The following is a 12728-nucleotide window of genomic DNA, read 5'->3' on the forward strand; positions in this document are numbered from 1 at the left end:
AGAAGAATAACTCTGTATAAACATTAAACCCTGTCATGTGTATCAATATATCCTGTATACACTGTAGTCTTTTGGTCTGTAGTAAAGAGTACTGAAGTGAACCCACAGTATAAGACGACACCACGCACCCAAATATACATTCATGTCTCACTCGGCCACCGGGGGGCGTCGCTGAGCTACGTGGGAAACAAAAGTCAAAGTTCACGCCTGACGTCTATTGCACTCAAACGGAGCGAGTTTCCAAAAACACGGCGAAGAAGAGTCAGAGAAACTCGTACCGCGTCTCAGCTTATCGGGATGTTTATTTATAATCACCTTTTCTTTTTCTTTTTTTTTCTTATTTTAAAACAGGAACAAGAAAAACAACCAATCAGAAGTCAAGAAACTGTTTGGACTCTTCCGCTCACTTCCTGCTAGAGCAGCTTTGCATGATTTACACTTCAAAATAATCTTTACTTATCTTGTACCAGATCTGTTCATAACAAGCCACCTTAGCCCCGCCCATTCTAGGCAGGGTTCTTTCGATTGGCTGCCGCTGTAACGCTTATCAAACGTGGTAAAGTTTCAATTAATTACCTTAATACACGTTGACATTAAATCCATACGATCAGTCTTATGTTTGAAAACTGCCACAGCAGGCGTCAGCAGGCTTCCAGCAGCTGGCCAATCAGAAGAGAGGAGGCTTTTAAAGAGAGAGGAGCTGAAACTGGATCTAGTTCTCAGCTCCTCTCTCTCTGAACTGAACATGTTTAAAGATTATTAAAGCTCCAAGAATAAAAATATCGGAGGTGGAAACGAGCAGAAGAGGGAGTTGTTTAACGATAAAGTACCTGAAGAGTAAAGCTCTGACCGACAGCAGGTGTGCTAAATAATTTCATTTTTAAATTTGCTCTAAAACAAATTCAAACTTTCACAGAAAGACAAAAACATGACAGCTGAGCATTAATCAGCTGTCAGCACGGCTTGGTTTGAACACGTAACTTCAACGCGGCTTCATTCGTGCACAAAAAAGGTGATGGTAAAGTCGTGAAGATGAGAAGCAGGACAGTCGCTGCAGAAACCCCCACGCTCACCTCCATCTTCCTACATTTACCCGAAATAAGCAAGAGTGCGAGGCGAACCCTGGAAACACGCCGGATTAGATCTTATTTGAAGAAACAGAAAGAGAAGAGACGAAGATGATGCTGCCGCCAGAAAAGATATCTCCTTTTTATGGAATCAACCTTTCCAAACATTTACTGAACCAGGATGTGAAGACTGTGGCGATGAAGAACGTCTCGATCGGCACAGCAAGGAGCACTCTGATTTCAGGTTAGTTTTTACCGCTTTAAAGTTTCTTCTCATTTGAACCATTTTCTTAAAGTTTGTTCTTAATTTGTTTTTTATTGTTTTAAGATAAATTTAAGTGCATTTTATCTCTTTAATCTTGCTTGTTTTTCATTGGCGGAGCGCTCAGAGAAACCTGAAGCAGCTTTCCTATTGAACACAAACATGAACATGCTAAAGTGAAGGTCAAAGGTCAAAACATGCAGCCAGACCCTTTAAGTGACCGGACTGGCTGCTGAGCTCCCCTCACCCGCTAGGGGGCTCCAAAACCGCGCCCAACCGTGTCTGAACTCCCTGAAGACGCTTACCTCTGATTATCCTCACAAATATAAAAACATTTCCTGCTATAAAACTTTTGGCATTTTGGGCACTTGTTTAAAAAAGAGAAGTCAGGTTAAAGTTAGTGTGAATGTGAAACAGTGCTGAGGGCCCGACAGAAAAATTAACAGAGAGCAGGAGCTAAGAGGCAGGAGGCGGTACACATTCATTTACAGGTGTGTTCACACCTGCAGGGGGAGGAGCTGCCAGACACTGGGAGAGCAGGGGTCAGAGGTCAAGTGAGTGTTAGTGGAGTCCATGAGAAGAGTTCACAGGGCTGAAGACACGCCCCGACAGGTGTGTGTGTGTAAGAGTTCTGAGTAACGGGCTCGACTCAAACAGGAAGTCATGTGAAGCCAGCGCACGGGAAAAAAACAAAACTATAAATATGTTGCATCGTGTGTCATTTTACAGCACCAGTGTGGATTCATCCGCCACTGAAAGTAGTCCCCAGCGAACGCGTTTTAAAACTGAACGTTTTGAGGCAGAATCAAAATCAGAGAGGAGGCGTGTCCTACGTGTTTCTGATCTGATTGGTCCACAGACTAACCTGCCGTGAGTCGAGCCCTTCGGAGCCGTGAGACGAGCTGGCTGGCGGTGTGTGTGTGAACTCTGTACATGTGTGTGTCCCGCGCCCTCACAGCGGCCCGTGCTGGGCCTCGTACTTGGCGAGGATATTCTTGGTGCGTCCGAGCTCTTTCCGCAGGTCGGCCACTTCCTGCCTCAGAGCAGAGTTCTCCTTCTCCAGGAAGCTGGCCCGGATGGCGATCTGGTTTTCCTTGAGGCGTCGGGCGTCCCGGGAGCGCTTAGCAGCTAAATTGTTCTTCCTGCGCCGGGCCCAGTATTTGTCATCCTGCTCGAAGAACAGTGGAAAACAGGAAGGATTACTTCAGAGAAAATAATAATCAGCTTTTTAGCACGTTCAAATTTTGCCTCCCTGAACCTCCCCTCACCCCCACCGCCGCCCCTCCCTGGGTCTGGTGCTACTGGAGGTTTCTTCCTGTTAAAAGGGAGTTTTTCCTTCCCACTGTCGCCGAGTACTCGCTCATACGGGGCCATCAGATTGTCAGGGTTTACTTTGCTGTATAAAGTCGTTGTCGCAGAAACTCACAAGAAATAAAAACCCCTAAAATTCTTCATATCAAACAAGGTGGTAAACTGTAATGACCTGCCTCCATCTCACTCTAATCCTGCATCCATGAATCCTCTCTGAGCTCCACGTTCAGCATCCTTCATCCAGCACAGCCGCCCTCCCTCCTCTGCACATGTGCAAGCCATCTCAGCCTCTCTGACTCTGATATTTCTGATCGTGACCACGTGAACGCCTCAAAGGTCGTGAGCACACAAAGCAGGAGGAAGCGTAAACGGTGAGTTTGGTGTGCTTATCTGAGTCCTTGTCTCTGTTTGAAGGACCGAGTGTGGATGACTAAACGCCGCGCACGTTTCCTCCTGCGCTCGCACACAGAGCCGTGTTTCATTTGAACAAATTAAAAGCCAAATCCTCTGAGCCCGACCTCACAGCAACGTCTCCGCTCCCTCATTCACACTAACATAAGCCTCTTAACCCCGAGACCTCTGCCAGCCAATAGGAGAGCAAGAAGCCAGCTCGTTCTGTCCCAGCATGCTGTGCAGCTTTAAGCCGCGCCGACTAATCAGCCCTAATGGATCTGCCGGCCTGCAGGCATTCACATCACATCCAGGAGAACCCGAGGACGAGTGCCTCTGCTGCTTCACTCAAACATCTGAACTCTGACCTGAGGCGCTTCGTCTCATGTAACCGATTCCACATAATCATATAACTCAGTCAAACTGAAGCGTTCTGACGATAAAACCTTTTCATTCACGCTGAACTTCTGCTGCTTATTATTCTCTAACCCTCTCTGAACACCGCCACCCTCAGGTCAGACTGGGAATTACAGCGAAATCTGAGCCGCTCATCGGGATAGAACCAACTCCAAGTTACCTTCATTTCGTCCGGGATGAAGACCTTTCGAGCCTTCTTGATCATCGGCTGCGGTTTCAGCTCCTCGACCGAGAACTTGCGCTTGCGCGGGTCGAAGATCTCCTGACCCGGGACGCTGGACAGAGCCAGGTCAGCTGGGTCGGGCTCAAAGCTGACGGGGACCTGGATGGAGTCTGGGTCGATGGGGCTGGAGGTGTTTCTGGAGTTTGAGAGGCCTGAAAGAGAAACAGAGGACGGTTCAGACTGGGGGTCATGTGACTAACGAGTAACACAGAGGGAGACACGAGCAGACAGTTTGACTCTCGTTTGACCTGTGAAAGAATCTAAGAATTAGATCAGCGGTCCCCAACCCCCGGGCCGGTCCGTGAGTCGTTTGGTACCGGGCCGCGAGAGTTGAGGCTCGGGTGTGAAATGTATGGTTTTCAGGGTTTTTATCGGTTTTCAGCGTTATTTTGTTATCGTTAACTCGGTTTTCCTGGGTCTTTTCACGTGTGTTATGGTAAATGGACTAGTTCTTATATAGCGCTTTTCCACTCTTCTGAGCACTCAAAGCGCTTTACACAACTTGTGCATTCACCCATTCACACCAGCACAGCTGACATTCACACACATTCATACTCCGATGGATGCATCGGAGAGCAATTTCGGGTTAGTATCTTGCCCAAGGATATTTGGCATGCAGACTAGGGGAAGCCGGGAATCGAACCACCAACCTTCCGATCAGTAGATGACCTGCTCTACCACCTGAGCTACAGCCACCCTGTATGAATAAATCTTCTTTTTTTGGTACCGGTACTGGTTTTATTTTGTTGTATTTATCCGCGACACCTTAAAGGCCGGTCCGTGAAAATATTGTCGGGCATAAACCGGTCCGTGGCGCAAAAAAGGTTGGAGACCGCTGAATTAGATGATGCTGCTTCATGTTCAGTTCCTCAGTCACACTGTGTCACCCATGACCCCCAATAACTAATGAAGTCTGTGGTGCTGGTGTAACTGACTGGGCTGATCAGACTCACTGGGTTCAAACTGGTCCTGAGGAGATGACACATTGACTCCATTTATGAAACCTGTAAGAAGAGTCACAGTGACAAACAGCTCCTGCTCGAGTGTGGTGAAGTGTAACAGCTTCACTTCCTGTTAGGAGTCATGTGACTGCAGATAACCAGAGGCAAAGGTTCTGAATATAACTCACTGCTTTCTTATCTGATGTGGGCGGGGCCTAAAGCCGACGGCTGCAGGTAAAACAGAGCAAGTGAAATATGAAGATGCAGCTGTAGCTACTCTTTACTATAGAACAGAGAGAGAACTCATAAACGTGTGTTTATGTCTGTGTCCAGGATTCTGAGCTGCAGTGTCGAGCTGTGGCCACCAGGTGGGGACAAACCGCCAGAGAGCAAGTATGCTGCAGCGATAGGCAGGAAATATTTCACCATAAAAATGGGGCTCGATGTGTTTGGTGGTGAGTGCTGATGCATTTCAGTCTCTGATGCTCAGCCGTGATCTGATAATCGCCTCGCTGTCTGCTCCGCGCTCTGTGGGCGAGCAGAGGAGCCGGGAAAAGTGGGCACATTAACCCGGTGAAAATAGGAAAAAATGAGAATACATAACAGCGAGCTCCCTTTGATGAGGAGATGAGTGCAGAGGATGGAGGAAGAGCTCAGAGCGATCACGTCTTCTCTGCACACGACAAAGTTTCAGCCTCCTCAGTTACAGTTCTTCTTCTTTTATCCGACGTTTCTGTTGTTGTGATAAAAATGTTCAGCAGGTTGAAGCTCCTTCAGTTTCCTTTTCTTCCTTTTCCACAGCTTCATCAGGAAAACTGTCAGCCTCAACAGAGCCGCACCTGAAATCCTGCTCAGCTTCATTAGCACGATAACAAAAGCTCCGTCTTACTCACAGGTGAAGAAAAATAATAATGTTATCACCTGTCGGTACGGAAGCCTATTTATGCCACAGAAAGCTTTAAAATATATCTACATGTAAAAAGGTTTGGATTTTAAAAAGAGAGATTACAGAAGCTGTGATTAAAACTGTTTTACTTTTTCCAACGTAAACTCAGATTAAATCCGGTTAAATTAAGAACTTTTTATTCTGAGTTTGTGGTTTTAAGAGCTGATCTGAGGGCAACAGAAACAAACAGGATCAGGACCTCAGCTGTCTGTTACTGAATGTTTAGCTTCAGTGTTTTAATATGAAACTTAACCTCTCAATATAACTCCACGCCTCAGACAAACCCACTGTGGATCTGTCACACAGCCTTTCATCTTTTCTTGGTATTTTTTGCTGCTGCTAACAAACTTCTGTTAAACAGAGAGAACCTCTCAGCTCGGGATCAAGAAGACGCCCGGCGTGCTCGTGCAACAGCCGCCAACACTGAGCCGCCATTTTCTGAAGATCTGACGGTTTGATTAATGAAGCGGTGGCGGCGCCTCAACCCTCAACGAGTGAAGGTCCAACACCCCCCACCGGCAACCCACCTGCCTCAGCAGCACTTCTTGGAAGAGGCTGTTTGTTTTTCCTCTCCAGCTGGTCAGAGAGTGTGTGTGTGTGTGAGAGTGTGTGTGAGTGTGAGTGTGTGTGTGTGTAACGAGCAGAGCCAGATAGAAACCTGGACTTATCCGATGCTCTGATCCTCCACATTTAACCTGTTTCAAGCTGGACCTGTTGACCCTGTGGAGGGTCTCACCTGGCTCAGACCACGTGCAGCCCTCCGTGCTTCTTTACCTGCCCTGACGGGGGTGGGGCACTTACAGAAATGAAGCCGGCGCTTGGATGATCCTCATCAGACGGTGTACGTGCGCTTGCTCGCATCGCTCTGATTAAATTGAAAGCGAGCAGCAGCTCCAGCGATCAGCCAAACAGCCCCAAAGAGCAGCTGCTGCAGATGGGGGGGGCTCACTGCCTCAAAGGTGACGCTGACAGGACGCGCTGACACGTGCGCGAGCCTCCGTAGCCACTCTCTAGACAGTTTGATTAACGCATCACATGGATGGGCTCAATTTACTCCGAGGCCGCCGCCTTTCACCCGCCGTCATAACAGGACAACCAAACCTGCACTTCCTCTGACATCCAGCAGAGGCAGCAGCGAGTTGGTGTCATAACAAACACATTTACAGTCAGATACATGAACTGTTTGGTCACCTATAAAGTTTGCATTATTGGGGGCGTGGCCTCTTTGACTGACAGGTGGATGGTGACACAGGTGGCTGTAGCTGTTAGCTTCACCTGAACTGCACTTGCTCAGGTACACTTTCTGCTTTTTGGCTTCTTTTGTCCTTTGACCTTCTCTAAAAGCTAAAACATGTTTGTCTGGACGGCAGACGAAGGCTGGGGGGTTTTAGTGAAACTGAAAGTTCTCGGATGATTTCTGAAATGCTCGGCAGCAGCTGCAGGTCAAAGCTTTGAGGCGACTCCACCCGACGGGCAGGATGAGGATGTTTGCACTGCTCCTCCTCCTCCCTGTTTGTTTTCCACTGAACCCTGCGTGACCCTGCTGGTTCCTGCTTCCTTATCTGCTGCACAGTCACCAGGCCAAGCGGGAATACAAATATGCCAGATTATGCCACAGATTACGCTGCTATTTTGAGACAGAGCCCCAGATTAGCGCCGGCCGAGGAGAAGCTGCGGGGTGCAAGAAAGAGTGAAACCTTACGAGCCGGCGTCATCAGCGCTGCCAGCTGTTTATGCTGGCGTGTTTTGGCGTGAACAGTCTCAAACTTCCAAGTCTTCATTTACCATTTGAGCGGAAACTTGAACCGTGCGGGCGCCGGCGGGTCACGTGTTTGTCATTTCCACGCTGTTCTCGTCTCCTTTGCTCCTGATACCTCCTCATCAATTCTGCCTTTCACCACAGAGAAAAACACAGCAAACCGCAGACCGTCCTCATCGCCAAGGCAGAGTCGGCTCATCAGGTGGGCGGCTGTGCAAAGGTGAGAAGAGCTCAGGTGTTTTTGGTCGAGAGGTCACATGTGACCTCCCAAGTGAGAGAATTCGCTCACGAGGAAAACTCAGAAGTGTTAGATTCATGCCGCGAGGTCAGACTTCCTCTTCAAGAAAACAAGCGCCTCTGACAGCACAGACATGTGACCCCGCGTGTCTGTGTGCGCGAGTGTGTGTGTGTGTGTGTGTGCACGAGTGTGTGTGTGTGTGGTGGACATGAAATGAGATCACTGGTTCAAGTACATACTGTTCCCAGCAGCAGAAGCAGGCTGGGCGACTCCCACTTCCAAACATGTGCTTACATTCACATCCACTAATAATCCTCACACACGCACACACACACACATGCACACACACACTTGCACACACACACACACACACACATGCACACACACACACACACACACACACACACACACACACACACACACATGCACACACACACACATGCACACATGCACACACACATGCACACACACATACACACACACATGCACACACACACTTGCACACACACATGCACACACACATACACACACACTTGCACACACACATGCACACACACATACACACACACATGCACACACACATGCACACACACATGCACACGCACACATGCACACACACATGCACACACACACACACACACACATGCACACACACATACACACACACACGCACACACAGGTTTGTTTTCATTGAGCTGCAGTTCTAATCAAACTCAGTAATGTTGATGCTGCTGGGAGAGTTTTTGTGCTTTCAAAGCATCCAAAGCTCGACGCTGATGGGTTCTTTGGTTAAAACCTCAAACAAACAACATTTATGTTTTGAATCTGGGAACTTTATTCTTACAAAGTTTTTTTCATGCAAATCTCAGCTCGGCCTAAATGTCAGCGATGTTTCTCCTCCACAAGCTTCAGATTGTAATCCAACTTTTACGCTCAGCGTCACGTGACGTTCTCTGGCCCGAGCGGAGCACACAAAACATCCACTGGAGGATTTTCAATCATTTTAAATGACTTTAAAGGGTTGTAAGATGTTTTAGTTCCAAAATCAAAGAAGAAGAAGAAGAGAGCATCACCAGCACGAGCTGGTCTACTTTAAGCTCATTCATTTCATTTCCTCAACAAACAGCGACCCCGCCCCACGGTCGAGGGCGTCTGCCGTCTCAAAGGGACAAACGCCTCTGATTTGTTTTCAGTGCGAGACGGAGACGGAGCGGCTCAGTGACGGTGGGTCTTTGTTCTGCTGCTGAGGGAGGAAGCACCTCTGAGTTTGACTGTTTTCACCATCTCAGCCTGTTCAGGATCATGTGGTCACTTCTACGTGTTGATGTTCCTCCTCTCTGTGATATTTCTAGTGACCTTCTTCAAAGAGGCGTCACAGGATTGGTAACTATCTCTTATCTCATATCTTGGTCAAACTTCTAAAAACATCCAGAAACTGCACTTTAATGCTGATGAAACTTTTATATAAGAGGATCATCTGAAGAGTGTAAATGTGCTGCTGTGATTCGTCAGCACTGGCCTGGTTCTTACCTCATGATGGTTCTTCAGTCTTTGTAAACAGTTTATTATCCTCCAGACAGATACTTTATTCATCCCCGGCTGCATATCCACAATATATATATAAATATATCTTTTTTAGAGTGCTTCAAGGATCCATACTGGGCTCTGCATTATTCCTGGTTTAAATTCCCATAATTCACTGCTATGCTGATGACACTGTGCTGTACCTGCACCAGGTAATACTCTGGTAATAACCACAGTGATTCATTTGAACAGCTGCATGTGTTAAAAACAAAGTCATAAAGTTAATGAAACCAGGTGTGCTGGTGTTACCTGCTGCTGCCGGGCTGCCGTGCAGGCAGTTCGGGGAGACGACAGTCGTGTGCACAGAGGCGGAGGCGTGGTTGCTAAGGTCAATCACTGAGGGTGCTGGCGTGGGAGGGGCTGGTGTCATGATTGGCGGCTGGCGTGGTGGAGCGTGTGGTGGGTGGTGGTCGTGGTGGTGATGGGAGGGGCTGGAGGGGATCCCGTTCTCAGACAGAAACTCCTCCAGGTCCATGTACTCCAGCTGAAAGGTGTCTCCATCGTAGGGGAGGGTTTTGTCCCACAGCGTGGGGCCCAGGAAGGCCGACTGGGGGGCGCTGCGCTCTTCTTCTAGGTTTTTCTCCTTCTCGTGCTCTTTGCTGAAAGCTGCACAAGAACATGGAGAGAGTGAATCAGTGACAGTGACCAACTTTTAGAGGTTTACGGTACAGAGCAAAGGTCTGCACTAAAAAAAAGCACCAGGAGAGAACTGTGGGATCATCTCACAGACGACTGCTCAGAAGAAGATCCAAAGGAGAACCTGGAGATCCTCACAGAGATGACAGAGAGCTGCTCAGAGACTGAAGGATAAATGTGCTCAAGCTTTCTAATGTTCAACAAACTGTGCTTCAGTGCTGTATTTCAGTAAACCTGCTCCTCATATTCTGTGAAATACAAAGAAACGAGGAGCAGATCGAGGCTATAAATACGAAGAGCAACTGCTGCTCTCAGCATTAGTCACTCTGTGAAGGTGGTCTCTGGAGCTATAAAAAGATATTTTGGGTTAATCTCTGTGAGCTGGTAGCTGCTGCTTGGTGTTCCACCTTTAAAGCTTTCTGGTATTGATGAAATGACTGAGAACCGTCAAACACATCTGAATTCATTTTAGGATGTTTGCTATGACAGGAAGCTGAACTCTGACTCTTCTTTCAGCTCGACCGCAGCAGATTGTACCTGAACGTTTTCTAATCTCCCGCTTCAGGATGTTTTCCTGCTGCTAACATGACTCTCGTCTTATTTACCACAAACGATGGTGAAGGTTTGGTCAGGTTTGAACATAAGAACTGCTTTGTCTGATTACAAGGAAGTCGTTATCAAATATCACAGAGCTTTGTTGACCCGTCCACCACCCTGGCATCAGCACCCTGCTCTTCAGAGGCTGGTGTGGAACCAATTTTACTAAAGTTGCACTCACTGAAGTCACAAGTGAGAGTTACCGCTAACTGTGCATCAGGTTAACTCAGCATAACACAACATGGAAAAACGATTACGTGTTTTTAGGCATCTGAACAAAGAAAGTGTTTCGAGGGGATAAACTGAAGCAAAATGACTGCACAGCTCTGGCATGAACACCTGAGATTTACCCAAACATCCCTCAAAGACCTCTGAGAGCTTGAAAAACTAAAGCTAAACTTTTTTTCATGTGAACTTCAACAAAAAGTAGAAATCTGAGTCATCGTTCATGGTGTTTCAGGTCATCATTTAAAAAACCTCCAAACAGGAAAAGGTGATGCAGATATAATGACGGGGAAGCTGTACTTACTTCATCGCCCTCGCAGCCTGACACGTCTCCAGAGCAAAAACTTGTTTAGCAGGCTCAGACCGCCAAGGTCAGGATGGTTCAGCGTGACCACAAGAAACCAAACACGGGCGAGACGGCAGCCTCAAACCCCCAAATACTCCGAACTCTGGCGGCCTGAACCAGCAGCTGCACGACGCTCTCAATAAAGTCCTTGTTATTAACCGAGAGGGTGGATAAAGTCCAATCACGGACACACACAAAGCCCAACAGAGTCCATCAGGACGAGCACACATAGGTGACTCATTACCTGAGCTTCAGTAATAACTTAATAAAACATCTGAGATGTGAAGAAACAAGAAAACTGAGCTCTGGAATATTTTCTTCTGTGTCTTTATATTAAAGGACGCTTCCAACATGGATTCTAATCGGAATCAAAAGTGTCAGGTAAATCTGGAGGTCATGACGTCGATTAAAGGACAATGATCACTGATCGGAGCTCACGTCTACACCTGACGATACAAACTCATAAACATGTTATAAACATCACGTACAGGCCAGAGGAACAGGACCTGTGTGCAGTGACAGGAGACGTGTCTCACGGCGCGTTCACATATTTGACTTTCGGGCAGCTGGCTGCAGAAAAGAAGCATCTGAAGGAGAATATCGATATTTTCCGATCACTCTTTGAATTATGAACGATCAGCCCGAGCCGGGTAACATTCAGACGCTTGTTGTGCAACATGAAAAACAGAAGTTCACAGCTGGGCGCAGCACGGGGCCGCTTTCCTGAAATCCTCCAAAAATGACACAGAGTCTGGTTGGCAGAATCGTCCCCGGTTCCTCGCGGGGAATTTGCACTTGTGACCTCCGTGTTTGCGAACTGCTCTGCGTGAGAAGCGAGTCTGACACACACCTCAAACTAAATTATTGCCCCACACACAGGCAGAGGTGTGTTTGCAGGTGCTTGTTTGTCACGGTGCGCGTGTGACCTCGGCAGACACGGACTCTTCTTTCTTCTCCTGCTGTGGAAACTTTGCTGCTGACGCACAGTTTAAATGTGACACACACACACACACACACACACACACACACACACACACACACACACACACACACACACACACACACACACACACTTCACCTTCGTGCTGCAGCGGCAGCTTCACTGGGTTCTCCAGCAGCGACTTGAGCACTCCGTGCGTGGCCATGGGCAGGAAGCCCGAGCTGAGCGGGGTGAGCGGGGTGAGCGGGCCGGGGTGTCGGGAAATCTTCTCCATCACGCCTCCTTGCATCGGGACTTCAGTCTGGGAAACGAGCCGAGCAGAGCCGCAGGTGTGACACGGTAAGGTGAGCGCTGTCCTCGCGTTGTGGCCTCACGTCCACGCGGAAAGGAATCCTTTCAGAATAAAAGTTGCTGCTCTCAGCACACACGACCTGCTGCGTGCGCGTGCGGCGGTGCCTGACCGGGCTGCGGACCGAGCACCGAGTCCATGTGTGAGAACGGAGGACTGCTGACGTCAGAGCTGGAGCCATAACCCCGCCCCGCTCTCTCTCTCTCTCACACACACACCTTTGCTGAGCGTACTGCGCATGCTTCCTGCGCAGCGACAGCTTCATGGTGAGAGTGTTTTCCCTGTTGGAAGTGAAGTGAAAAATCTCTGTGATTTTCTGAAACCTGTGGAAAGTTTTTGCTCTGAAGGTGAAAAAAGAGGGCGTGGTCGGAGCTGAGGTTCACCTGAGGACTTAGGCTGAAAGCAGCTCACTGTCCTACAGTGAGTTCACCCTCAGTGAACTACAAGGCGCCCTGTAGGTTTAAGAGAGGTGAAACCTGTAATGCTGCTGATGTAAT

General features: G+C 48.2%; 1 protein-coding gene across 2 annotated transcripts; it reads right to left on the minus strand.

Moving 5' to 3' along the window:
* Positions 1 to 729: 729 nt before the first annotated feature.
* hlfb (HLF transcription factor, PAR bZIP family member b) lies at positions 730 to 12372 on the minus strand. Of its 2 annotated transcripts, none has more exons than XM_080872430.1 (4): positions 12021 to 12372; positions 9388 to 9744; positions 3608 to 3822; positions 730 to 2497 (listed from the first exon to the last, which is right to left on the minus strand). In XM_080872430.1, the coding sequence occupies exons 1-4, from the start codon at positions 12169 to 12171 to the stop codon at positions 2282 to 2284; spliced, it is 939 nt and encodes a 312-aa protein (XP_080728556.1). In that variant the 5' UTR covers positions 12172 to 12372; the 3' UTR covers positions 730 to 2281. The 2 variants fall into 2 exon arrangements, with proteins under 2 accessions (XP_080728556.1, XP_080728555.1); XM_080872429.1 differs by having other exon boundaries at positions 730 to 2500.
* Positions 12373 to 12728: the final 356 nt, after the last annotated feature.

Source organism: Rhamphochromis sp. 'chilingali' (assembly GCF_963969265.1).
Source record: "Rhamphochromis sp. 'chilingali' genome assembly, chromosome: 22".
Classification (NCBI taxonomy): domain Eukaryota; kingdom Metazoa; phylum Chordata; class Actinopteri; order Cichliformes; family Cichlidae; genus Rhamphochromis; species Rhamphochromis sp. 'chilingali'.